At 32.3% G+C, this 26,808-nt stretch overlaps 5 protein-coding genes across 8 annotated transcripts; 2 read left to right on the top strand and 3 right to left on the bottom strand.

Moving 5' to 3' along the window:
- The first annotated feature begins 1,335 nt into the window (after positions 1–1,335).
- Positions 1,336–24,856, top strand: LOC122396058 (sister chromatid cohesion protein PDS5 homolog B-B). 3 transcript variants are annotated; one of them, XR_006259010.1, is made up of 18 exons: positions 1,336–1,595; positions 2,261–2,415; positions 2,493–2,687; positions 2,810–3,000; positions 3,079–3,286; positions 3,374–4,522; positions 4,601–4,705; positions 4,795–5,214; positions 5,299–5,661; positions 5,796–6,027; positions 6,141–6,388; positions 6,462–6,758; positions 7,173–7,208; positions 7,316–7,366; positions 7,424–8,602; positions 21,593–21,597; positions 24,665–24,668; positions 24,846–24,856. XR_006259010.1 is itself a non-coding variant. In XM_043394162.1 (15 exons), the coding sequence occupies exons 2-15, from the start codon at positions 2,335–2,337 to the stop codon at positions 7,478–7,480; spliced, it is 3,633 nt and encodes a 1,210-aa protein (XP_043250097.1). In that variant the 5' UTR covers positions 1,336–1,595; positions 2,261–2,334; the 3' UTR covers positions 7,481–9,524. The 3 variants fall into 3 exon arrangements, 1 of the variants encoding a protein (XP_043250097.1); XR_006259011.1 differs by lacking the exon at positions 7,173–7,208; XM_043394162.1 differs by lacking the exons at positions 21,593–21,597; positions 24,665–24,668; positions 24,846–24,856 and having other exon boundaries at positions 7,424–9,524.
- Positions 9,842–13,241, bottom strand: LOC122396059 (probable ATP-dependent RNA helicase DDX27). Its single transcript, XM_043394163.1, has 13 exons — positions 13,103–13,241; positions 12,802–12,984; positions 12,583–12,673; positions 12,375–12,520; positions 11,983–12,288; positions 11,768–11,895; positions 11,480–11,677; positions 11,248–11,392; positions 10,990–11,171; positions 10,596–10,927; positions 10,231–10,485; positions 10,070–10,151; positions 9,842–9,976 (listed from the first exon to the last, which is right to left on the bottom strand). Exons 1-13 carry the CDS (start codon positions 13,187–13,189, stop codon positions 9,883–9,885), a joined length of 2,229 nt encoding a protein of 742 aa, XP_043250098.1. The 5' UTR covers positions 13,190–13,241; the 3' UTR covers positions 9,842–9,882.
- On the top strand, positions 12,220–16,648 carry LOC122396061 (flap endonuclease 1). Of its 2 annotated transcripts, none has more exons than XM_043394167.1 (8): positions 12,220–12,340; positions 14,603–14,705; positions 14,796–14,962; positions 15,043–15,152; positions 15,623–15,826; positions 15,919–16,137; positions 16,247–16,429; positions 16,516–16,648. In XM_043394167.1, the coding sequence occupies exons 2-8, from the start codon at positions 14,629–14,631 to the stop codon at positions 16,591–16,593; spliced, it is 1,038 nt and encodes a 345-aa protein (XP_043250102.1). In that variant the 5' UTR covers positions 12,220–12,340; positions 14,603–14,628; the 3' UTR covers positions 16,594–16,648. The 2 variants fall into 2 exon arrangements, with proteins under 2 accessions (XP_043250102.1, XP_043250101.1); XM_043394166.1 differs by lacking the exon at positions 12,220–12,340 and adding an exon at positions 14,174–14,476.
- On the bottom strand, positions 16,982–21,007 carry LOC122396060 (reticulon-4-interacting protein 1 homolog, mitochondrial-like). The gene is made up of 9 exons (XM_043394164.1): positions 20,874–21,007; positions 20,600–20,749; positions 19,788–20,025; positions 19,375–19,520; positions 18,782–18,931; positions 18,412–18,701; positions 17,837–18,022; positions 17,591–17,768; positions 16,982–17,185 (listed from the first exon to the last, which is right to left on the bottom strand). Exons 2-9 carry the CDS (start codon positions 20,645–20,647, stop codon positions 16,982–16,984), a joined length of 1,440 nt encoding a protein of 479 aa, XP_043250099.1. The 5' UTR covers positions 20,648–20,749; positions 20,874–21,007.
- Positions 21,625–25,746, bottom strand: LOC122396588. The gene is made up of 8 exons (XM_043395126.1): positions 25,597–25,746; positions 25,054–25,170; positions 24,871–24,988; positions 24,343–24,565; positions 23,592–23,676; positions 22,482–22,615; positions 21,853–21,985; positions 21,625–21,779 (listed from the first exon to the last, which is right to left on the bottom strand). The coding sequence occupies exons 1-8, from the start codon at positions 25,744–25,746 to the stop codon at positions 21,720–21,722; spliced, it is 1,020 nt and encodes a 339-aa protein (XP_043251061.1). The 3' UTR covers positions 21,625–21,719.
- Between the last annotated feature and the right edge of the window lie 1,062 nt (positions 25,747–26,808).

Raw genomic sequence — 26,808 nt, 5'->3', positions numbered from 1 at the left:
TATTTTATATTATGTATGATATATTACATTTGCTTATCAACAATACATCATTAAATTTTATACTAATCTACTTCTTGAAAGACAAAATTTATTGTTTGTATTTTTACATATCTGTGTATAACTACTTGTAAAAAGCGGCACATAGTAGACATTTTTACGTATATATATAACAATTACACACATAATATTTAACAATTTTAATTTTTGCAATGGATATACAGTATATGTTATATACTATATGCTGTTTGTTTTATTTAAAATTATTAAGTCATTATATAAATTGTTTGTTCTGAAACGTGCCATACATCATACATATTTCTACCCATAAAGCAAACTACATGTCCTGTAAAGATAGTTGAAGACAATAAAAGAGTGAAAGAGAGAGAGAATGAGTAATATCGGGAGTCGTTACGTATGTTGGGTTGGGAAAAGTGATAGAAAAAAGTAGTGTTGTAATATCGTGGAACTATCCCTTAACACCTTTTAATCAACTATTCAAAATACGCGAAAGTAAAGTTTAAATAAAAAGGACGAACTTAAAGAACTTGACTTATAGTTCACGTTGCGCTATTCAAGTTGTAATCGGTCATGCATCGATTGAATTAGTTCATACGCTATATGTACTGTACAATTGCATTCTTTGCACTATTCATATGTAAATATTTTTTCTTTTTTGACAGTTTAATGTTGCATCAACTGTAGTTATTAGCAACGAAGTGGGGGGACTTTGGGGTATTTTTATTTGAGTGGAGCTTGTGTTTTATCGTTGTTGAAATTGGGGTTTAGTCTTGTAACAAAAATAAAAGTACAGATGTCTTATTACAATACAAGTTGAGCTAACATGAATATCCAGCTACTTGATCGATATGCAAAGTATTTAAATTATATTCGCCAAATATTTTGATTATTGAGGCGTTCAAATTACTAATAAATTCCCCTAGTCGTCTTAGCCTTAGTTACCATCGGTTTAAAATTTCGATCTAGTTTAAAATTACGTTTGACGGTTTGACATATTTTACTATCAAAAATCAAAAATTTATTTAGATTCGGAGCGCAGTTAAATATTTTCTTTGAATAATACGCAATTTATTGCGTGACTTTTATGCGCATTAAATAGAATTAGTCATTGCATTGTGATTCAACTTGATGTAACAAGATCATTTATACCGTTGATGAATTATGTTTTTTTTATATAATCGAACCAATAGGATCGTCGTTACATTCATTCGGTACTTTCACGTAGTGTTGTTGTTTAACCACTTAAGCTGAAGCAGTCTGAAGTATCTCCTGGTATACCGAAATGTAGTTGACTTCAAGTGATCGAATTGCGCTGTTGCGTCCTTTGACACGCTTAACCGTTTACGAAAACTGTTTCGCTACTTTTTTGAGGATATTTTGATCGTTTTACCATGCCAAATATTTACAAAAGATTCAGAAAGTTACGTCGAAGGCGATACATTCGCACTTAGTAATAATTACATCGCGATAGTGTGTGAAACCCAAAAACTAAGCTAGTGCCGTGTATCCATCACATATATTTGCTTTATTGATATTCTGAGTGTCACAGGCCTTGTGGTGCCTATGCATATCTTGAGGTAATGCATTCTTTTAACAGATACAATAGCTCACATTCTTTTTTTACTATTGTACATTTTAGAATACTTTATAGTTTGAAGCGTCTTAAATAATAGTACTGTTTACGTCGTTTTCTTGTATTTATACGCTAACGGTAGACATAACCTACGCGATATATTTCACAATAATCTGCTTTAGAATATTGATACTGTGTTCTAACGGAAGTTAATGTAGATTAACATGTAACTCATACTTTTAGTGTACCGATTTAAGTCATATTTTACGTTATTGCATTTGTATTTATTGTACATATGCAATAATTTACATTTACTGTTTGTAGTAGTGATATAGAAGCTATTATAGTGTACAATTGTGAAAGCTACTATTCTAATATGGGTATAAACATTGATGCTTGTTGTTTTGTTTAATCAATAAAATGTTCATTTATTAGAATTATTTTTTGAATTAGAAAGGTGTGTGTTCCCTGGTTTAGTAGTATACTTGTTTCAGTAACATTATATAAATTATTGATAGTATATTCCAAAATACATGTAAGTTTTAAGTACCTTAGTACAAGTGATTATAATGTTTTCTATGTTATTAGTTTATTTTCATTAATTAAGTTATTAAAGATAATATTGTGTAGACTACAGGAGAATGCATAACATAATGTATAATGTTACAGAATTTGGACAGTGTTCTAGATTATTTTAAGGACATAAAGTTTCTCATATTTCGTTGAATCATTCAGTAAACACCATGTCAGAAATAATTTACCCACAAGGGTGCAGATCTGTTACGGAAGATCTGGGTCCAGATGAACTGATTAGACGATTAAAGGTATATTTATAGAATGGAAAGAAAGCAACAGCAATACGAACAGACAAAAATGATTTACATTAAAATTGGTTAAACAGACTTTAGCTCACACATTACAAGCAATGGGACAAGATGAAGGAATGTATCAGCAGTATATACCGCTCGCTTTACATTTGGCAGAAGAGCATTTTCTGATGCATCAGAGCAAAGATGTACAACTCCTGATTGCATGTTGTATTGCTGATGTTCTAAGAGTTTATGCTCCTGAAGCTCCATATAAAGATGCAGAACAGGTAAATAAAAGTTATCTCATTATAATGACTCGTATAATTATTCTTTCCAAAGTTTTGTGCACAACATTTTTATTAATTTCCCAAGTTTACTTTTGCGTTAAATTAATCTTATATTGTTGCAGGTGAAAACGATATTCTTGTTTTTGATTAAACAATTGGCTGGTTTAAAAGATCCTAAAGATCCTGCCTTCAAAAGATATTTTTACCTTTTGGAAAATTTGGCATATGTCAAGTCATTTAATATGTGCTTTGAATTAGAAGATTGCCAAGAAATCTTCTGCGCACTTTTCTCTCTTATGTTTAGAATAGTAAAGTAAGTATAACCGTGAACATAAAATAAAACATATTGATGAATAGCCGGCACTAAATAATTTTATAATCATAATTGCAGCGATGAACATTCTGGGAAAGTTAAAAGCTTTATGCTGGATGTGTTATGCCCGCTTATTACGGAATCAGACATTGTCAGCAATGAACTTCTAGACATTATACTCATGAATATTGTCGAACCAAATAAAACACAAAAGAAGAATGCATATTTGCTAGCAAAAGAGCTAGTAATTAAATGTAGTGATACACTGGAACCATATATTCAAGCAGTAAGTAGAATAAGATTTAAATTTTCTTTCTGTTTTTAAATCGATTATATGAAGTAACTATGTCAAATTTTCTGTTTTTAAATTTAGTTTTTTAATCATGTATTGATTTTGGGCAAAGAGGAGAAAAGCTTACAAATTTGCAAGAAAGTATATGATTTGATTTATGAGTTAAATCACATATGTCCAAGCGTCTTGCTGTCCGTCCTTCCACAATTAGAATGTAAATTGAAATCTTCCTCTGAAACTGAAAGATTGGGCGCTGTGGCTTTATTAGCCAGAATGTTCTCTGAAAAAGGATCTCAGTTGGCTGTACAACACACGCAGCTCTGGCGAGCATTTTTAGGAAGATTTAATGACATCAGTGTATCAATACGTATAAAGTGTGTACAATATTCGATGCATTTTTTACTGAACCATCCTGAATTAAGGAAGGATATTACTGATACTTTAAAATTAAGACAACACGATGCAGACGAAAGCGTCAGATACGAAGTTGTCATGGCTATAGTGACCACTGCCAGAAGGGATTTTGAGGTTGTATCGGATAGCGAAGATTTGCTCGAATTTGTTAAAGAAAGAACCTTGGACAAAAAGTTTAAAATAAGAAAAGAAGCGATGGCAGGGCTGGCAATGATATACAAAAAGCATTTGAATGATGCAGATGTACCGCAAGCTACGAAAAAAGCTGTCACTTGGATAAAAGATAAAATATTGCATGGTTATTACATGGCAGGCATGGAAGATAGATTGTTAGTAGAGAGGTTATTAAACACATGTTTAGTACCTTATCAGCTACCTGCTAGTGAAAGGATGAAGAAGCTATATCATTTATTAGGTACAATTGATGATCATGCATCCAAAGCGTTTGTCGAACTTCAGAAACATCAGCTTGCCGTACGAAGGGCAGTAGTCGAATGGCTGGAAATTGTAAAAAAACCAGATGCTGTGGTGGAATTGGTAGCAAAAATTCATCAGATATCACGCTTTCTACCAGACCCTATGAAGGTGCAAGAATTTTTACAGAAATTTAGTGCTCATATGAGAAAAGATACGGCATTGTTACAAGGGATGGAAACAATAGTTCAGCCAAATGTTTCTTGCAAGGAATGTGCGGATACAATAAGTATGGTTCTCAAAAAGTTAGGTCAACCAGTAATGACAAATTTGTATTACAACACAATAAAAATGTTGTTGGAAAGAGTCAGTTCTGTTATGATTGACGAAGAAGCGATTAGGGTAATTTCCCCAATTTTAATATTCAACTTAATCGCTCCTGATGCGCATATGTATTTTACATTGATTCTGTATCAACAGGTTTTAATTGGATATGTATTAGATTGTTTAAAAGGAGGTAACGTGATAGAAGAAGTCGGACTTAATCCAAATAATGCGGGTGAAAAAGGTCTAAGGTTACTTGTGGTATGTTCATTACTCTGTCTCGTAAATTTATTTATACGATTTGAATTATTAATACTTTTTGTGTATTACTATCATTTACCTTCTTTCAGATGCTTTCATTCGTATTCGGTCCACATTTTCTTCATAATGATATTTTGATGCAACTTGTTCATCTCTTGGAATTAGAGGATGAAATGGTAGCACCATTGGTCCTTTCGATTTTCACATTTTTAGGAAAATACAAACCTTTATGCGACGTGGCGCCAGATATCATGAATCTTATGGTTCCAATATGTAAAAACTTTGCTGAAACGGGAACACCGAAACAAGCAAAACAAGCTGTCCGGTGTTTATTTGTTAATATGACCAATATTCATGATACCATTTTCCCTGAAATTATTGAGAGAATTAAAAATACTCTTACACCAGCATCCGAATATTATCGAACATCTATAGTCACATTAGGTCATATAGCTTATAATTTACCAGAAAAATATCAAGTACAAATAAAAAATATGGTGTCTAGAAAAGTAAGTCGTGTTTAATGGTTAATCGTATAGAAGTAAAGATAATGTGATATAATACAGTATAACTTATACATTATGCAATTGCAGATAGTCAAAGAGCTATTAGTAAAAGAAAGCAGCGAACAAACTTCTGATACCATTGATGGAGACTGGTGCAGAGAGGATCAATTACCTGAAGAAACGCGTTGTAGATTAGAAGGCTTAAAATGCATGGCACGCTGGTTATTGGGATTGAAGACTGATGTACTCTCTGCACAAAAAACTTTCAGAATGCTGAATGCATTTGTAGTAAATAAAGGAGACCTTTTACAGCAAGGTCGTTTAAGTAAAGCGGAAATGAGTTGGTTGCGATTACAGGCTGGTTGCTCAATGCTGAAGATATGTGAGCAGAAAGGTGTCGGTGACCAATTTACGGCAGAACAGTTCTATAATTTATCACAACTCATGGTGGTATGTTTAATCAAAGCTGGGTCTATTTATTGAATTTTTCTCTATTCGAATATTTTTTGCAACTGATCAAGTAACTGGATATGAATGCGTAATTTGATGCAATCTATGTTCAAATTATTGACATTGATTTATAGGATGAAGTCCCGCAAGTACGAGAGGCTTTTGGTAGCAAATTACATAAAGGACTTGGAAGGGGAATTCCAAATAAATGCTTGCCGCTAGATTTTATGGGCTATTACGCCCTTGCTGGCAAAGAACAAGACAAAAGACTAAAGTGTGTTTTGAAAACTTACATGCAAACTGATATAAATAAAAGAAGAGATTATGTTAAAACATTGTCATTGGGTACCGTAGAGCGGGCCATGGGTAAGAAACTAAATAGTAAGGCATTATGGAGATATTGTTTAATATTATTTTTCATTGTTGAAAATATTATTACGATAGTGAAAAGTAATTACTTGATCAAATTATGATTACAGGTCAACTGCCCCACATTCTTCCTGATTACATGTTAGTATTTGCAGTCCCTATTCTTGCACACGATCCTGAATTTACAAGTCATTTAATAGTGACTCAGTTGAAAGTTATACAGCAATGTTTATGGTTCATACTAGAACCTCTAATAACAAAAAACGAATATTATTGCTATGGTTTTTATAAAAATCTTATAGAACGAATGAAGAGCCACAAAGATGCTTTGAAGCCTGAGGACAACAACATAAATTATGTAATAATTTTTAATCATCCCTCGTGCTATGTAAATAAAATATAAAAAATTTACGTTATTTTTCTATATACAGAAACTGTGGGCTGTTTGTGATTTAGCTATGAATGTGATATACACTAAGACGACAAATTTCGATATGAAAGAATTCCCGAGCGAGACACGAATTCCTACTATGTACTTCAAGCGTGCAGATGAATTATTAACCAATATCAGGAATTATTTGCCGGCTGAAATGCAAATAAACATGTTAAGTCCCAAAGGAAAGGGTTCCCTTCACAATGCACATTCTGTTAGCGAAAGGCCGCAACGCAGAGCTAAGTCTAAACAGCAAAAAGAAGTGGGTATCGGGCCAAATGAAACTGATGCAAGGGTAAGATAAATTAAATAATTCTTTCACAAACAATTTCTTTGTTGGTTTCGATGCGCGATCCTGTATTATTTTAACAACGATAACCGAATGTTATTAATATCATCGGCTAATTTTAATCGTCTATAAACTAGAAACATTTTGGTTATTATTATTAAAGTCATATGTGTCTGTTGACTCGGACCAACGAAGAAATTATTTTTGAAATTTTTATTATCAAATAACGAATGATCAACTATATAATTATTTCTTTTTAATTACACTTAAATTATTAATACAAATTTATACTTCATACTTTAAAAGAAGAAAAATGATGTTAACTATTATTATTCTTTGCTTTTTATTTTTATACGTGTAAACGGTAATAATTTATAAGTAATAGCTTTAAAAGATGTTTATGTATAATATGCTTTCAAGCTGCAAATTGGAGAAGTGGAATGCATTGATGCACAGGTAAAATTGTTTGAAATTTCACGAGGATAAATTTTGCGTTACTCGTAATATTACACGCTGACTTTTAATAACTTACGTTATTTACGGGGTTTTAAATTCATTTACAGCCAGCGGAAGCGTCAGAAACTAGAATTCAATTACCTGGTTTAGAAGAAGAAGTGAGTACAATAAGCTTACACATTAGTTTGATACATAATAAGATTATAATTTTTTAGATCGAAGAACCACCAGCAAAGAGGGCATTAAGAGAATCGGATAAAGTAAATAAATAATTAAGTGAATGAACTGTATCCAAGGGGATATTAGGAATAGGGGAAAGACTTAAGGGACGTGATGATCATAAAAATTAAAGAATCTAAAAATACCTTACAAATTAGAAAACAGAATATTTTGGTTATGTACAACAATTAATAAACCTGTCGTTGGCGTATGTCTAGACAGTAAGATGTTAAGATAATTATACATTAACGCGAAATAATTAATACGTGTAGGCTTACGACTGAAAAAATTTTGTGGGGTTGAAACAAATTTAATAATTGGTTGTTTTACATCATTTCGAAAATGTTATTTCTTTTAATTACGAAAGGATAGATAAACTCATTCTTGTTTAAATGTCTTTATATGTTAACTAAAGCAGTAGCACATTCAACGATATTAAACTATGATTCCTTCACAATCGATAAATGTATAATGAACATTTCTCTTTTATAGATATCTTGAATAATGTTTCCTAATCAAAGGTCTTTCTTCCTTGTGAAATATCTGACAATTGTTGTATTGTTCACTTTTGCACTAATGAATATAAATGTTTATACCATTTCATGCGTATTTTCTTTTCACGGATAAGCAACCGAGACTGCATAAAAAAAAAATATGTTTTAACGAACGGTTTGTAAATCGTAAAATCCATGCTTCATGATAGTAGTATTGTCGGATTTAGTTTTCATTGTTAATTAAAAGTAACTGATGATAAGTTTATTGCTAACGAAATTCATTAGAATACATGTTTATATACGCAGAAGGGAACAACATAACGTTATTGGATTTCTGTAAACATTGTGTTCTAGATAAAAGGGTGTGTGTCAATTGGTTTTGTGATCCAAAGTTGTTTCTTTCTATTAATTTGATTATCATTATTATTAATATAATTATAATTATTTTATTGCTATTATTATTATTATTACTTTATTGAGGACATCATCCAGCTCTGACGATCACTATTTTGTAATAAGACGTATACTGTCTCGTAAAATTATCTGTTTATGTTTTAATTGTAAAATTAACTTAAAATATTTGAGATTTGGTCAGCGCACGGCCGCTAATAATTAACTTATTTCAAACAAGGTGACCTTATAAATACTTCAATAGTATCTATACATGTATACATATAAATAGTGCGAATAGTGCGCATTAATATAAAAATTATTTGTTAAAGGTTTTTGTTATGCAAACATAACGGGAACGTATCATTATTATGATAATCCATTAAAGAAGTTCATCATCCTTGTACGTGACAGTTATTCCTGTATCACTGTCATCATTGTATATGTATTATAAAATAATTTCGTATCACTTCAGTTCAAATTTGTATCCAAAAGCTTTTCTACATTCGAAAACTACAGCACGAGTATTATTCTTATGACCCGATATAACAGTTTCAATAGCTTTTATACAAATATTCATTTGTTTACGAGAAATTAGAATTATTATGCATTTTATAAATGTCTCTTATTAATTCGAGACGGCTTGCACGCCAATGGGAAAACCGTTGTATTTATAAATATTTATGTAACAATAATTCGATATACACGAGTGGGTTTTAACTTATGTATTCTCATTTATTAAATTTGGCATTTTAGTATAAATTACTTTCAAGTAATGTTTCAATTAATCGTCATTACCATAACCACCATTTAAAAAACACTTTACTTATAGAATCTATCAGAAATTCTGACGTAATGGACCATTCGTTTAAAATTTCGTACAAATTTAAATGTTATAAGTAAACAAGTAACTTAACTTTTGCGGGGACGGAGAAGAAGTTGGATACAAATATGAATAGAGTTCTCGAGTAATTTAAAATGGGCCTAGGTTTTATAAAAATTTCCTTTCTCAACATTAGAATTATTAGGATTAAGCATTAAACTGTATTAAACCTAAGGATGAATGGGAATTGCGTATGAGGTCGTGAATGTCAATGAATGTTTGATCTTATTATCTAAACATTATAGAATTAACACATACCTATTACCTCTTCACTAAAATTTCAGTACAATGCAAATATTACAATTCTCAATTTCTTTCGTAAAACATCAACAATGCAGTGTTACTATTTGAAATAAACATAATTTCGTTTAATATCTCTTAAAGTAATTTATAGATTTACACTAGTTTGCAATACATTACATTTTATTTTATAGTATTTCAGTAGTATATATATATATATATATATCTGTTTTTCCATGTATTTAATTGCATAGTACTGCAATTTTTTCAAACAGGTTATAGATTATGAAGTATACATATTCTGATGAAAAAAAAACCAATTAATCAGTGCTATTCATCTGTCAATCTGTGAGACGTAAGTGACGCATTGTAACGGTTCTATAATAAAACAAATTAAGTAAAATGGTATGTATTTAATAAGATGTAGGTACAGATATAAAAACTCATCTCAACGTTTTTTAAAAACTTTTCTATTATCCTTCTTTCCTATGCTGAAATTCTGCGCCCCTTTCTTTTTATTTTGATTCTTTTTAACGTTTGCTCTAAAATGCACAAGATAAAATGGTTTATATATATATATGTATTAGAATATGTAATATCTTATTACACGTTATAAAATAATGAAATATACTTACTCATAACGCATTCTCTTTACAGCTTTTTTACTTGTATCCGTCAAATCGGCAGCAAATGAAGATTTCGGTCGTTTTAGCGACGCTAAAATATAATCAGTGTTATAAAAAATAGAGTTATATTTGAATATTAGAGTTAAAAATAACGATGCGTTGTAATATACCTTTTCTGTTGACTGAAAATTTATCATCATCCATGACTGTTCGAATTTTCTTTTGTTTATTCTTCTTTTTAGCTAATCTCGCTTGAAACGCTGCAATTTTGTCTAATTCTCCTTTCGCTCTATCTTCTGCTGTTTCTTTCTTTGATTCTTTGGTCACTTTCTTTTTCTTCTCTTCAACTATATTCGAAGGCTCTTTGCTTTTGCTTTTGCTTCTCTTTCCTTTATTTTTTGGTTTTTCCGTCAGCAATAGTTTCTCTAAAAAAAAACAAATTATTTCAATTAAATATACAATGTACCGAATTTTACAAAGCTGTCAGTTTCACACAATTTTCAATAATGTCGCAACATTAATGTTTAAAACAAACCTTTTTCTTCTTTCCTTTCTTTATGAGTTTGGAACCAGTTCCTTTGCTCGTCTTTACCATTTTCATTCATGAGTAATTTTTCCGCGCGATTTGCTTGATTTTCCATTTTGGCTATTTCTCTTTCATTCCTTTCCTCTTCCAAAATCTTCTCCACATCGGGCTGGAGAGACTCTAATTTTTTGTTATATTTTTCGATTATATCGGGCGGTATTATTCGATTTTTTACTGGATTTTTTGCATTTTTAATAATTTCTTTAACTAATGAACGTTCTTGTTCGCCAGCCAATGATACCGATACTCCGACACGACCGGCTCTAGCTGTTCTTCCAACTCTAACGAAGAAATTATAAAATAAATATATACATAGATGTACAGATAAATTATGCATTCATACCTATGGATGTAATGTTGCATAGTAACTGGCATAACGAAATTAATTACAGTTTTTACACCGCTTATATCTAAACCCCTAGCAGCAACATCTGTTGCTAATAAGATATCGATCTCTTCATCTTTAAATTTTCTTAAGTTTTCTAAACGTTGAGGTTGTGTGAGATTACCGTGAAGTTCTCCAACCTATGACGGAAAAGATCAATAGAAATATTTCAATGATCATGCAGTATGTTTATTAAACAAATTATATTTCAAGTACCTTCACACCTAACAATCCTAAGAGAATGTGAAGTCTATGAGCTTGTTTCTTTGTTTGAACAAAAACCATGGCATGATCGTGAAAAGTTCTACAAATTAAAGCAGCTAAAATCGCTTCACGATCTCCTTCTCTTTCTTTTCGTATCCTGTATTAAAAAGAAGATTTACAAACAATTTCCAGTTGCTATGTAACGTATAAATATAAGCAATTTTTCATATTTTGATTTTCATACCGAATAAATTCCTGGCGTAAATTAAAGGCAACATCTTGATTACTATCTACAAATACTTTTACAGGTTTATCTAGCGACACAGCAACTAAATCTTTCACTTCCTCTGTCATAGTAGCAGAGAATAAAATTGTCTGTCTGCTTCTGGAGCATTGTTGTACTATATATTTCATTTGTTCTGCAAAATATTCGTCTAACATCCTAAAATGATCATAGAACTATTATAATTTCATTGCAATGTAAAGTTAACGTAAAAACACGTAGGCACTACTGTATTCTGTTCCATTTTACCTGTCTGCCTCATCTAAAATGAGTACTTCAATGCTATCTAACGAGAATGTGGGTGTATTTTTTAAATGATCAATTAATCTTCCAGGTGTGGCTATCACGATATCTGGGTTTTTCCTTAATACAGATTCCTGGTTAAAAAATAAAACATTTTTAAAAATTATTTATAAATTGAACACTTATGGATGTTTAAATTTACATTGAATATAACTACATACTTGAACTTTCACATCTAAGCCACCAACGGATAAACCTACTTCAATTGTTGTAAACTGAGATAATTGTTTTGTAACTTGATACACTTGTACACCAAGTTCTCTTGTCGGTACGAGTACAAGAACTCGAGAGATAGCAGGACCGTCTAATGGTCTGTACAATAATCTTTCTAGGGTTGGAAGCATGTAAGCTGCAGTTTTACCAGTACCTGTAGCAGCACAACCACATATATCACGACCCATTAATGCAACAGGAATGGTGGCAGTTTGAATAGGCGTTGGATGCACAAAATTCATAGCTGTTATAGCCTTCAATAAAAATGCATGGATTATTGAAAATTAATGCTTGGAACATTCTGAAGTAAGTTTTAATTTTATATAAAATACAATCGTACCTTTAGTAACGGACGTGACAAATTCATTTGATAAAATGTTGCATATGGTTCTACATTAGTGTACTCCTCAAAGTTAATTGTTTCTTCGTCATTTCCATTGGCAGTCTTTTTCTTTTTATTCTTCTTTTCTTTTGTCTTAAACATATCTACAACAAAGCATTAAGATTAATTAAACGTTAAAAATCATATAATAAACTATCGATATTACCCTTTTTAAGTTCATCTTCTGATAAAGAAATTTCATCATCTTCTATTTTATGTTCAGAGGGATCTATGACAGAATCATTGTTGATCCCAATCTGTAAGAAAGATATACTATAATCCTTAACTATATTTTAATGTTAAATATAATTTCAGACTGTAACCTCAGAAAGTAAACATATAGTAAATTAAAGCTTGCAAGTATGCTAATAATATAGTTACACACCTCGTTTTCAGATCCTTTTCTAATCTTTTTAATCTTATCATCAAGCTTTGTCTTTGCTTTTCGTTTAATATACTTGCTCAAATCATTCCATGTGTCTTTATTGTATTCAGAAATATCATTTATAAATTGAAAATTATTATCGAATTCTTTGTTTTCCTTTTTCTTTTGTTTTCGTGGCTGAAACTATGGGAATAAAAAATTATTTTTGTGTATACAAATATGTAAAATGCATAAATTACATTTTGATTTTCTTGGAATTTCTAAACAACACAATATTATAGTTTGTATGATAATATCTCACATCGTCTTCTTCGTCAGAGTTTTCAGAATAATCTGGTACTTCTTGATCGTCTTCGATAGTTTTTATTAAATCGTACGAATTATCCATTTTCCATAACAAATAATACGAAGACACATTCAATTATCAATATTTAACCCACGTGGATATAAAACACACGTGCGCTGTGCATATATTTAATACTATGCATAAGTCGTCAAATATTGATTGAATAAAACCATTTTCGTTAATGTCAATTTAATAAAACGATATATAAATTAAAACAAAATATTATTCTTTATTTATAAATATATTAATATTTTATCAGGCATTTAAAATTTTGAATGTATAATAATATTGAATGTTCGAGAATCAATAGGGACCTCAATGTTTGCAGGCGGTTATTTTATGTTTTTGAAATATTATTTTTATTTGATATGTTTACATATTTTCCTTTATTTACTTTTTTTTACTGTATAACTATAATTCTTATTCATAAATAGTAATTATACAGGGCACAGCGTCCCATCGTTACTGTCCTGTCATAAATCACGAGATTTTGTTTATAAAGACTGCTTGTTGACAGAATTATAACTGTGTTAATCGATAGATCTATTCTGTATCTACTTCGTTTATGGTATAATGGGTATACATATGTCGGTTCATGCAAATCGGACTTAAACCACTTCAAGAGTGAGAAGGACAGATTCACATTCGACGGGTAGTCCTCTGCGCAGTGCTCAGTGTGCATTGGTCTGCCGTCTGGTAACATTCAAGTGTAGTGACTATTCGAAGTGTATTCGCAAGATGGCGCAGATTAACATGAGTCGTGTTACGTTATTAGAACAGAGTCACAGAGTCTCATATTATTTTGTGGTGTCGTAGTATATTGGCGCAAAAATATATAACTCATAACCGTTAAATACAGTCGGTTGTTTTCCCTAGTATCACTATTTCCATAGTAGTATTTTAATACTGATTGGTGGAGCAACACTAGCGACGTCACATTCCACCAGTCAATAGATTTTAGGTTAGTTCCTTCTGAAGGTTATAATAGGGAGACGAGAAAATGATCTCGTTACATATTCTCCTAGTTACATAATTTTAGTACAGTTTATAAACTGGTTTCACTTACATGAAGTTGCATCAAACGTAGAATAGTGATTTCAAAAGCCCGGCAACAACATATACTACAATAAATCCGGTGGGATGCTACGTCACAATCGTGAATAATATTGGCGCGAATCGTAGTAGTTTATGCGATCTTGTTCTCGTCATTTCGGTGATTGTAATTTAATTAATTGTTAGTTAACGTCATGGGTATCTTAGGTTTATCAAAACTAATAGCTGATATAGCACCGCATGCTATTAAGGAACGAGAATTGAAGCATTATTTCGGTACGTTTTTTATTATCTTACCAAATTATTATCAAAGCGGATTATATATATTTTTTGAAGAATTTACTGTAAATCAATTAACTTTATTATAATGGGAATTCTTAATGTTTTTATATTTTATGGCAGGTCGTAAAGTAGCCATAGATGCATCTATGTGTTTGTATCAATTTCTTATTGCCGTTCGAAGCGAAGGTGCTCAGTTAACAACAGTCGATGGTGAAACAACAAGGTACGTTTTTCATAGTGTATTTTAATTTATATTTAAAGTCCCGTACTTTTAAGGTATAACATTTCACATTGATGTTCCTTTCTATTATAGTCACTTAATGGGCACGTTTTATCGAACAATACGCTTGGTAGAGAATGGAGTAAAACCTGTATACGTATTCGATGGAAAACCTCCAAACTTGAAAGGCGGTGAATTAGCTAAACGTGCCGAAAAGAGAGACGAAGCACAAAAGCTTTTACAAGCTGCACAAGAAGCTGGTAAGCATAGATAGCGATGTGTTTTCATTTGTTAACACATTTGTATCATTTTTAAGTTTTCTTCTGTTGTATTTCCTCAGGGAATGTCGAGGACATGGAAAAGTTTAACAGGCGGTTGGTAAAAGTTACGAAAGAGCATGCAGAAGAAGTTAAACAATTGTTGCAGTTAATGGGTATTCCTTACGTCGATGTAAGTAAAAAATAGACATGTAATTTTTTAGCACTGTTTTCAGATTGTACTGATGCCAAAAATCAGCAAATTTGGGCAGAGATATACAGTAGTGCTCGCTTAAGTGACCGCAGTTTCGCCCATTTAAGTGTCCGTGGTAATCCCCACCAATTCTTAGAAGATACATTGTATATATGGTTACGGGTGCCAGCTATTGTATCTTACTCGCACTTATCCTCTTTCCTTACCTCCGTTGAATTCTGAGAAGTAACCATGCCCACATAAGTGACCGTGGTCACTTAATTGGGCACTACTGTATTGAGTTTCGTCCAAATCCACTGTTTTCCTGATAATCTGAGCCTGCACGTCCCTAGTAATTAAGCAGTATTATTTTTTAAATTAATTTTAAGGCAGAGTAGACAAACTTAAATTACGTCCGTGCGCGACACAGAGTCCGTTGTTGAGGGATTATGCGTGTATACTTTTTTAAGGCACCGTGCGAAGCCGAGGCTCAGTGCTCTGCTTTAGTAAAAGCTGGTAAGGTTTTTGCAACTGCCACTGAAGATATGGACGCGCTTACTTTCGGATGCAATGTATTGCTACGGCGATTAACATTCAGCGAAAGCAGGAAAATGCCTGTACAAGAGTTTCATTTTGATAAAGTATTAGAAGATCTTGAACTAAATCATGACGAAGTATGTAAGCCTATCGCGTTGGAGCCGCGGTATGATTTTTATCTCGGTTATTTATTTATATATGATTTGTTTAAATTTCTGGTAACTTTCAGTTTATTGATCTTTGTATAATGTTGGGTTGTGATTATACAAGCAGTATTAAAGGCGTTGGGCCAAAAAGAGCCATTGAGTTAATTAAAACACATAGATCGCTCGAGAAGATCATAGAAAATATAGATCTGAAAAAGTTCCCAATACCAGAGGATTGGAATTATAAGCAAGCTCGAATATTATTTCAAGAGCCCGAAGTGTTGGATCCTAACGAAATTGATGTAAGGAAATATGCATTACATAGTGATTTATATTAATATTAGAACACTTCGGTGGAAACTGAAATCCGATAAAAAAAATTTGATTTCTCTGTATTTACAATTATTTAAGTTAAAATGGACAGAACCCGACGAAGAAGGTTTAGTTGCGTACTTATGCGGCGATAAGCAATTCAATGAGGAAAGAGTAAGAAACGGAGCAAAAAAGTTATTTAAAGCACGAAATACTTCTACTCAAGGTAGATTAGATACATTCTTTAAGGTTTTACCAAATTCAAATCCTATTAAACGTAAGGTGAGTAAATTCAATAATAACTGTTTTTCAAGTTATATTTTCTCTTTTTTTATTAATTCTAATGTCTGTACCGTGTTGAAAAACAGACTGAAGAAAAAGTTGGAACAGTTAAAAAAGCTAAGAAAGGTGCAACAGGAAAACCACGTGGAAGAAAACCAAAATAATTTGTTATAAAAGACTGGAGGTTTTTTATATTCGGATAAAATCGTTGTGAATAATTACATACATATTTACACATTTGTATATTTATTTCATAAAATATCGTAGGTACAGATTTATCAATATTTCTCATTTTGTATATGTATATTAAACAATATTTGTCACATTTTGTAATTCATAGTTCTTCATTACGCGAGCTCACTTCATTTATACGTATAAACAGTATATAACAATGATAATCATAGAAAATGTGCAATTATGATGTTTTTATTACAATAGTTGTTCAGTCTTGATCTTAGTACCACGTAACTTACGTTTGCATTTATGATTTTATGTAGAAGGCTATTGTATACAATAAGTCCAAACAACTTTCTTTCTTATAACATTTATTTGTCACTGAAATGTTATTATAATACTACCAATAGCGTCAGGATCTAATATACTATTCAACGCTTGTTCAATTTGATAAGGTCTATATATTTTATCGACAACTGTTTGTAATTGTTGAGCATCGACTAAGTCGCATAATGCTTGCAAGTATATTGCACTAAGCTTAGAACCATCTTTCCATTGTCTTGAATTAAATCCAAGTATATACTGCAACACGAGCAATTAATTAGTAATAGTTCAAAATCAAATTACAGTAGTGCCCACTTAAGTGTCCGCGCTCGGGACCGGTTGCGGTCGTTTAAGTGGGCATGGTAAAGAAAAAGGATAAGTACGAGTGAGATACAATAGCTGGCACTCGAAACCATATTATCGATAACAACCAGCTTCCAAGAATTGGTGGGGATAACTGCGGACATTTAAATGGGCACTACTGTACAAGTACATACAGTTCACAGCTGACTTGAAGTCCCGTGGCAGGAATGTGAGAAAAGTAGAAGGGATACACCTATACTTACGAAGCGAGAGAGAAAGATGGACGTCCTTACTCCTGTTGCCCCTGTGTCGTCCCGCGGGACTTCAAGTCAGCGGAGCACTGTACAAAATTTTATATACCTGTATGAGCAGTTTTATTCGTACGTAACCAGCAAATATGCTTCCAAGCAGAAAACCTAACGAATCGGAGGTTAACTGTTCCGGGAGTGTAGATATATAGGAACCATAAGGTACTAAGCGTTGCTTTAGTATACGTTCATCGATTGGTTGACCGCCAGTATAAAAAATAACATCGTATCTAAAAGAACGTAATTTCTTATCGTTTAATTCATAATTAACGATTTATCGTTTCAGTGTCACACGTACTTGTCGTAAAGTAGTAACTCTTTTTCGAGATTTGAGCCATTTAAAGTTATGATTTCATTGGCCCCTAATGCTTTTGCTCTAGGAACTGCGTTTGGTTTGCATATTATGTCTACTTGTCCACCCCACAGTTTAACTAATTGTATTAAAATACAACCAACTGGAGTATTTCCACCACATACTAGTACTCTGTACAAAATTAAATTAAATTTGATTTTTGCATATAGGTAATAATATGTATCCATTTAAAATTATGTCAGAGGAAAAAAATACAATGACTTACATAAGCATAGTTTACATAATGATTTTTCAATAATTCTACGTCAATTTTTGACCACACCATATACTGGTTGACCGCGGACCTTGATTAGTTTAAACTATTTTGCTGTTAGCGGGCTAATAAAAAATTTTTTTTGTCCAAAGTAAGGTTAAAACAATTGAATATAATATTATTTAAACGAGAAACGACATGTAACTTTTTTTCGATGTTAAAAAGCTTTTCCATTTCAGATTTGATTTCTATTGATTTCTAATATGACAAACAACTTTTACATGAATAATATTTAAATTATTTGTACCTTTTTCCTTTTGCATTGCCTTCTTCGATCGTAGACCTATTAATTAAGGCATCCCAAGCTAAGCATCCGTTATAGGGAAGGCTGGCACATTCCTCAAAACTATAATACTTCGGTCGTTTAACAACATAAGTTTCTGGGACAACTATGTATTCTGCCATTGTACCAGGAGCCCATGAAGGTACAGCTAATAATACTTCATCTCCAATATCAAAATTAATAACACTTTGTCCGATACCTATCACTTTCCCTGTGCAATCTCTGCCTAATATTACTGGGAGTTCCCTATGTCTCTAAGAATAAACAGATAAAGTTGATTAATAATGCACGTTAACGTGAATACTAAAATAAAACAAGTTTCGAAATATCATACTCCAGAATTAAGAAGTCTTCTATAAGTTTTGGAATAGCCATAACAAATTTTTGTGTCGACAATATTAATGGAGGCTGCTTTAACTTGTATCAATAGTTCATTAGATTTTTTAATCATAGGCATTTCTGCGTCATGTATCATGGACACTCCCTGTATCATGTGTGTGTGTATATATATACACGATATAAGTTATTGAGATACACTATATTGAACATATATTATTTAAGTAAAACATTAAAAAGTACTTATACAAGAATTTCACTCGTGATTGTCTATTTTAATATTGTAACAGTGAATTTTCATTTCTACAGACTGGAAGCCATTGATCTAGTATTGTCTTTTCAGATACAGGAGCTGGAAACTATTCTTAGAATTGAACAATGACTAAAACAAGCTGGTATTAAACTGTTAACAAATTCTAGCTATTTTAAATAAGTAAAAAACATGGTATGTAGGTACTTTCACGTTACTCGTGACTTTTCTTTGGCTTGCATGCATACAAGTATTATTAGTGATGAAGGTATTGAAGTAACAATTAATGTCTTAATATAAGTACTTTTTTGTCAATATAACTCAATCCTCGTATACAATACCTCAATACCAATATAGTGATGGCATATAATAGCTCTTATAGAATGCATATGATGAGAGCCATACCCCCAGTTAATTCTTATGTAATAACCAATGATAGTACCTATAGCTATACCTGCTAGACAAAATCCTAGTTCTCTTTTTGAGACTGAAAAAAAGAAATTATAGTTCATTGCTGATCTTTAATATTCATATAACAAATAACCTTGATACAGTGAGTCCTCAAGTTATGCAAATATGTGAAATACCTAATTGCACTCCATTTATGTTCTATGTATGTATTTATACATTAAATATAGTTTTCTTTTTTACAATTCGATTTGTACAGTAATTATTTTATAAAAAAAAAAAGCTCCAGATCGAATTAATTGCACAAGTTGAGAACTTACTATATTTTTTTTAGTTACAGCAATACCTTCATTATGAAATTCATTTCTCATTTGTCGATAAAATGTTTTGATATTGAAATATGAGTTATAATACTGACTCTGCAGTTGTTCCCAAACTATTTGAAACCAAGTAAATACACGTTGCATGACATCATCTGCATTTTGCATGAATTGGTAGTTTAATTCATGAAGAAATTGATGTGCATGTGTTAAAAATGTTGCGATCCATTGTTGCCCTTGTTGTACAACTACCGATGTTTGAACCTTTCCCAAAAAATTTATCACATACTATACTAATTCTTTTGACAAGTAGCTTCATTTGGTAGTGTTCACAAATTTGTATTACATATTTATGTTGTATCGCACGGGGGGTATTGCAATGTTTAATGTTTGTAATATAATTAAAAGTAATATAATATAGATTTAGATATATACAGACAAATATAATAATTATGTTATTTGTACTTTAGATTGTCCTTTTATATTTTGATGTAGATTAAATCTGTAAATTTTGTATAATATTATTAGAAAAAGTAATAATAGAAATAAAATATAGATACTATATTAGTCTAAAACTTATGTGCAAGTGATAAAAATTGTTAATTGTTTCTAAACAGTTTAAAGGATAGACAAAAATGAAATTACATTTTAATAATAATAATAACAATTATTGGAAGCATGTAAGTTATTTTGACAAAATAGAGTACAAATTTATTATTTTGATTTTACAGCATAACGACAGATTTATTATATAAAAAAAACGTGTATGCTTATTACATAAATCGTGTAAACATAAAAAAAAGAGACTGTTTTACAATTTTCGGAAACGTGGAATTACCTGAAGTGCTTCAAATTGACTTGATAGATGAAACCAGATTTCGTCCATGATTTTACAAACTTGTTTTTATTGACAGTTTAAATTTAATGTAACATTTTTTTTATATTTCGTGCTTGCGGTGATACAGCTTTGTACACAACGGCCAGTCAGCTGGAAATGCAGCACAGTAGTGATATAAATAAACGATTAACGCATTGCATATGACTCGAAATAGATTATAAAGTCTGATTTAAAGCATGACAGCTTCTTGGGCATCGAGGATTAGAATTCTTACTTCATTGTGATGTATGCCATATGTTTAACCGTCATCATCTGGTAACCTTTATGAATCCTACAACTTATTATTTATTTCAACGGTGCTTTGTTTAAATAGGTTATGTTCTCTATTTGATACAAATTTATTTGAATATGGACATGATGTAACGACGGTTGTGCAATTGTTATCACGTGGTCCTGCAGTGGTAATATCTCTCGAACGAACCGCCAGAGGACATGGTATCAGATCCTATTTGGGGACTGCGGTCTTCCCTCTCACTCTAGCTGCGAGAGTGGGGGAAGCGGCCATGTTGCGCTCAGTCTTTGTTCGACACTCGAACTGTTCGGACGTGTCTCCGTGTCCCACTTATTTCCAATAAACAGTTCCTTCGTTACCGTTACGCTCGACGCTCAAAAGATTAGTGGAGAACTTTTCGAAGAGACGATTCTGACGAATTTCACAACATTTTTTACCAGTTGTAATTGCGTTCCGTGGTGATTAACGATTACATATTATAATCTTTAATCGTTTATTAACAACTCGTGGAGAAAATTTTACAAAAATAAAAGAGACTTAAAAATAGTTCCGTTAATTTTTACGATACATTTAATTTGAAGAAAAATAGAAATTTTATTTTTACGAAAATGTGTAGCACTTGTAATCACCAGGCGTAAAGAGTAGATATTTCTAACGAGATTTATTTATCTTTAATCATATACGAAATTAAAACAAATAAGTACTAGTTTATTATACAAGGTCGAAGCAGGTTATTAAATTAATAATTTTAAGTGGACATTATGTTCGTATACGTATGTAATACATAATATCAACTGTATGTAATAAAAATTATTGGATCTTCTACATTTAAAGCAGTTCATCATGGGTCTGCAATACCGTGTAATAAGAAAAGGATGCTTTTAGCAGCTGAAAAGAAATTGGTTACTCGTACAAGAGTTTTAAAATGATTCTAGATATACTATGGGAACAGAGAGTTTACCTGTACAAAGGTATTCAAGTTCATCAGAAGCAATCCTCCAGCTTTTATTCCTGGAGGCATCAGACTTCTTCGCAATACCATTATGTACAATAATTGTGTCCTTGTTGAACCGTTATGCCAGTACGATTCGTATCTAGGAGAATATGGTGCATTTTATCATAATCACTTGAAAATAATGCATTGCGACAATTACATAATTTCGCAATGAAAACCAAGATGTATTATGGATGATTAAAAATGCTTACTAAAGCATCATGAGTAGGAAGACAGAAACATGACAATATCTATAAATAAGCTGCTAGGAGGATTGCACCACATTTCCCATCTCTCTAATAAGTAAGATTCAGAGCTCTACGTGGAAGGAAACGACGCTACGTATCGGAACACCGCTGCAAGAATGAACAAAAGAAGAAACAGTAGGAAAATTAACGAAGAGACTACGATAATTCGTATCTAAATTACTTGGAACTTGAAAGCTTCAGTTTCGTTTATTTTTAATTTGTATAACATGAGTTACAAAGGAGCGTCTAAGTTGGAAGATACATCGTAAAACAATATGGCGTCTGTTCCAACAGAATATGCATGGGCTATCGGTGTGCGTTAATGTTATATATAAATGTTTTCCTCACATCTTGTCATAGCTTTCTTCAGTCGCGTCGGTAATCCACTGTCCCATCAAGCAGAAAAAAAGAACATGAATTACTTGGGCTACCATGAACACACAAAACGTAAAGTACTGAAGAGTCATTTCCACGTCTGCTACCTTGAAGAATTAAATCGAAGATTAAATTACACGCGTTGCGATACAAATCGTTGAAGTACGTACTGTGGCGAGTATATAAATAGGGTGAAATTTTTTTTCAAGTATAATACATTGGTTTATTAATTAATTAATTGTTAATCAGAATTAGGAATTTTTTTATTTTTCTTGACCAAACGGAATTAATTATATTTGTCCAAAATATCTGCATAAAGATGCTGGTTCACAATACCTATAAAATTGTTACTGTATTTATATGCTTACCACTGTACGTTTAGATCGATCAAATACTTGCTTTTAGTAGTGTAACCGTCAAAGTCAGTATAATTAGTAGTACGATGATGACGAGAAGTACCTCGTGGCAAGCTGCAATTTTCTGTATATATCTGTTCCGATGTTATAATAAGCAACATGTAACATTTAGCATGTAATTATACAGGGTGTTCGAGCATCCCTGGGAAAAATTTTGAGGGGAGATTCCAGAGGACAAAATAAAACGAAAATCAAGAATACCAATTTGTTGATCGTGGCTTCGTTAAAAAGTTATTAACGTTTAAAGTTACGCATGTAGGACGGCAGTCTGCAAACAACTGCGCGTGCTACAGGGGGAACTTTAAACGTTAATAACTTTTCAACGAAGTCTCGATCAATAAATTGGTATTCTTGATTTTCGTCTTATTTTGGTCTCTAGAATTTGTCATCAAAATTTTTCCCAGGGATTTTTTATAAATTTGTATATTTTATATATAAATAAAGTAGTCAAGTAGACATAAGACATCGGGTACATAGACGGATGTTTACAAAGTTCTATCAGTTTAATAGACATTAATCATAGATATTGTAATAGAGAAATAATGGTTTTTAAGAACTTTATAAGCGTTCCGCCAAACTATTTTTTATCTAAAATCAAAGAGACGGATATTGTATGCGATGATACTCACTCGAATGCTTTTTGGTGATCTTTAATAGATTCGCATACATTCACGTAATCTTTAGCCTTCACTGCACGTCCGCTCTCCTCATAGTAAGTGCATTTCTCGCCCAATGCGTGTTGGAAACGATACCTGCAGTCATTTTCGTTTTTCGTTATTCAGTTTTAAAGTATTATTGAATCTCAAAGCTTGTTTCTCTCAGAAACATTAAAAATGGACATAGTTACTTACACTACGTGCATTGTAAGCCATTGACATGCACAATTCAACAATAAACACATAGTTTACATGTATCATTCCACTCATACATAGGGAACTATCTGTGAAACCTCTGACGATACTGCATTTGTTAAAACATGGATAGTCTTACACGGACAATTATCATGAAAGATAGAGTGTATCTTAAGGGTAGCTGGACTTAAGATGTAAGCGATACGATACCACGAAATTCTTGCTAGGAGGAGGAACGTGCAGGATGTTGACTATGAAAAGTTACTATATCTCGCTAATTGTTTCTATTAAAGTAAAAAAATGCAACGAACAAAAACTGTTTGATCTTTAATTTGCAAACTGTTTGCGTCGAATAGAAATTTTCTTCAACAAAACTTCAACTTTTGTGTTGAATAGTTTTACAAGAGCCAGGAACGGTAAAGTTCTTTTTATTTGTGCCTCAAAGAAATGAAACAAAGAGCGTTGTATAGCGGACGATACTAAAGTAATTAACGTCGTTTGATTTATTTGGTATAAAATATTACTCGCCAATTTATAGCCAATAAGGCGCAAGCATGCTGTACAAACCAAATCAAGTTCACATCGCAGCCGCTAAATATTAAAGCGATTGCCATCGCACCCATGATCTCGTGCGCGATTATAAAATAATAATATTTATCCTGGTCCACGTAATAGTACGCTGGAAATATGAGCACACGGTCTCGCGATTCGTTCAGAGGTAGAAAAATATCCAGGACGCGCGGCATAGCCGGCAAAATGGCGAACATCAACGCCGTGAAACATATAGTCACTGAAAAGCAATCAATTTGTACTTAGAGAGATTATAAATCGTGACAAAAAGGGGCTAAAAAAATAGCTGTCCCGCCTATTACTAACGCCATTAATGGAGTTGAGTACATTAGATCAATTAACGTAATTAACACTTTACCGACCGGTAGCGGTTGATTAATCGGCTATCGGTCGGTAAACGTCGACCGATAAAACAGTTGATTAATAGGCTATCGGTCGGTAAGCGTTGGCCGGTAAAACAGTCGATTAATAGGCTATCGGTCGGTAAAGTGTTAATATAGAATATTTATAAAAATGTTTCGTCACCTGCGTATATCAACGACAACGTTACTGCTTTTCGTGAATATAATTCCAAAATTACCACCTCCACTTGTGACCTTTCAACTTGCCAATCTTGTATAATACTATGCAGAAGATCCTTTAACTATGATTTTAAGGATGATTCGTAATATTGTTGGAATAATGTAAAAATTCTAATCGTTACCTGACCTTAGTCGAATTGATGACGTAGTTGGAATACTTTACACACATACTTACACCCAGAAGCACGTAAGGAAGTTGATCTGTTAAGTTTTTGAACGTGTAGTTGTTCGATACATTTGTTATCTACGGATTCAACGATAAATCTGGTAATTCAACCAATTGTATCCGACATTTTGTAAATTAACGAATAGTAGGGGTGTGCGAGATCCCGATCGGGACGGGAATTTTTCTCGAGAAAACATCTGTGATTCCCATTTTAAGTTTCTCCATACTTCCAACAATTATTAGAATCTGAAAGCCATTGTGTTCTCGAAGATTACATATCTTATTAATCGGGAATATTAATGTTAGTAATATCGTAGAAAATAATTGCAAATTTCGATAATTCTGACAATGTAGAATTTTAATATCGGTAGATATTTCTGAATGGATAGTCAATCACACAATTGCGTTCCAAGAATCCCAGATATTATTCTATGTAGCGTACATTAGTGGGAATCCCGGATATTTTTGGGAATCCCACGCACCCCTAACGAGTACCCTTTGTACCTGTACACCGACTGCTGTTATTATAACGGTATACATAGTGAATATTGCCACTTTTCTCGAAAGTTTACTCTGACCAGGCCATATCCCGATTATTTGTCCAAAGAATTTGTTAATACGGAAATGTTGGTATTCGAACGCCCTCACGTCCATACTGGCGTAAGCTATCGAGTGCAATATCAGACTAACACACCGAACGTGTAGTCTTGCGCGGGAGCGAAACTACTTTATTTCCAATGAATTTTCATTCCCCCCATTAGCGGTCGTACTTTGTAATAAGGTGTTCTTCCGATTACTGAATTATTTCGTACCTACTTAAGAGAGTCGACATCGAGGCTACCGTTCCGAAGATGTAAAAATCGCCGTGCATCATTTATTCACTGCGTGCTTGAGTAACTCTACATCGCTTCGTATTAAATTATTAACGAAATTAATGCTTATGAACGTTTTATCGTTTTATCGTTTTATTCCCATTAGTGCAATTGGTACTCTTTATCAGCTATAATTATATATAATTCGAACAGAGCACAGGATGAAATGCATACGTAACGTAAGAGTTAATGTCACCTGCCAAACAGCGTATTCGCACTTAAAGTGATATTTGAAGTATAGCTTTTAATTTTTGTTCTGCCGTTGCATCGAATCTTGCATAGGGGTGAAGCGCGGAAAAATATAGCTGTCGTGTTCGTCTATAGTTAGTCGACAAAAGTGTACGTTGCGTAAACATTATCCTTTTGTTCAGTTTATGTTTTTGGAAAAATACAATTGTGTGTTTGTATTGCAAATCTGTGGAGAATTGAAAGTGATAAAAGTAGTATCGACACGTATAGATGTATTCTAAAAAAATTATTTTTAGTTGCAGGGGTCAATTACAATCATTTTTGGTCAATAGATATACCCCCAAAATTGTACGCACTTTCGAGAAAAAAATTCCGTAAGTGCAGAAATTTTTCGACAAAAAAGATTTTCAAATCGTTCTAAAAAAATTATTTTCGGTTGCGGGGGTCAATTGTAATCATTTTCGGTGAATACATATACCCCCGAAATCCTACGCAGTTTCGAGAAAAAAATTCAATAAGCGGGCAAAATTTTCAGCGAAATTGAAAAGTGTCAAGTCACTCTGTAAAAATTATTTTCGATCGCAGGGGTTAATTACAATCATTTTTGGTTATTAGACATACTCTCGAAATCCTAACCATTTTCGAGAAAAAAATT

The sequence above is a fragment of the Colletes gigas genome, unplaced genomic scaffold (genome assembly GCF_013123115.1).
Source record: "Colletes gigas isolate AHSC1104 unplaced genomic scaffold, ASM1312311v1 Colletes_gigas_Sc00007, whole genome shotgun sequence".
NCBI classification, from domain to species: Eukaryota; Metazoa; Arthropoda; class Insecta; order Hymenoptera; family Colletidae; genus Colletes; species Colletes gigas.
This window is presented reverse-complemented; position numbering and strand designations above follow the sequence as displayed.

What these genes read in the sequence shown, in the direction of transcription:
- LOC122396058 (XM_043394162.1), top strand. Translation starts at nt 2,335, where the DNA reads ATGTCAGAAATAATTTACCCACAAGGGTGCAGATCTGTTACGGAAGAT. An exon ending in AAGGTCTAAGGTTACTTGTG is followed by an intron (nt 4,706 to 4,794) that starts GTATGTTCATTA and finishes ACCTTCTTTCAG; the next exon opens with ATGCTTTCATTCGTATTCGG. An exon ending in CAAATGAAACTGATGCAAGG is followed by an intron (nt 6,759 to 7,172) that starts GTAAGATAAATT and finishes TATGCTTTCAAG; the next exon opens with CTGCAAATTGGAGAAGTGGA.
- LOC122396059 (XM_043394163.1), bottom strand. Translation starts at nt 13,189, where the DNA reads ATGGATAATTCGTACGATTTAATAAAAACTATCGAAGACGATCAAGAA. An exon ending in TTACGCCAGGAATTTATTCG is followed by an intron (nt 11,393 to 11,479) that starts GTATGAAAATCA and finishes TTTTTAATACAG; the next exon opens with GATACGAAAAGAAAGAGAAG. An exon ending in TAGGATTGTTAGGTGTGAAG is followed by an intron (nt 11,172 to 11,247) that starts GTACTTGAAATA and finishes TTTCCGTCATAG; the next exon opens with GTTGGAGAACTTCACGGTAA.
- LOC122396061 (XM_043394166.1), top strand. Translation starts at nt 14,395, where the DNA reads ATGGGTATCTTAGGTTTATCAAAACTAATAGCTGATATAGCACCGCAT. An exon ending in GTCGATGGTGAAACAACAAG is followed by an intron (nt 14,706 to 14,795) that starts GTACGTTTTTCA and finishes TTTCTATTATAG; the next exon opens with TCACTTAATGGGCACGTTTT. An exon ending in TGGGTATTCCTTACGTCGAT is followed by an intron (nt 15,153 to 15,622) that starts GTAAGTAAAAAA and finishes TACTTTTTTAAG; the next exon opens with GCACCGTGCGAAGCCGAGGC.
- LOC122396060 (XM_043394164.1), bottom strand. Translation starts at nt 20,647, where the DNA reads ATGGACGAAATCTGGTTTCATCTATCAAGTCAATTTGAAGCACTTCAG. An exon ending in GGCAATGCAAAAGGAAAAAG is followed by an intron (nt 18,023 to 18,411) that starts GTACAAATAATT and finishes AATTTTGTACAG; the next exon opens with AGTACTAGTATGTGGTGGAA. An exon ending in GAATAAAACTGCTCATACAG is followed by an intron (nt 17,186 to 17,590) that starts GTATATAAAATT and finishes CTCGTGTTGCAG; the next exon opens with TATATACTTGGATTTAATTC.
- LOC122396588 (XM_043395126.1), bottom strand. Translation starts at nt 25,746, where the DNA reads ATGGACGTGAGGGCGTTCGAATACCAACATTTCCGTATTAACAAATTC. An exon ending in TAACAGCAGTCGGTGTACAG is followed by an intron (nt 25,171 to 25,596) that starts GTACAAAGGGTA and finishes TTGAATCCGTAG; the next exon opens with ATAACAAATGTATCGAACAA. An exon ending in ACTTGAATACCTTTGTACAG is followed by an intron (nt 21,780 to 21,852) that starts GTAAACTCTCTG and finishes ATTTCTTTTCAG; the next exon opens with CTGCTAAAAGCATCCTTTTC.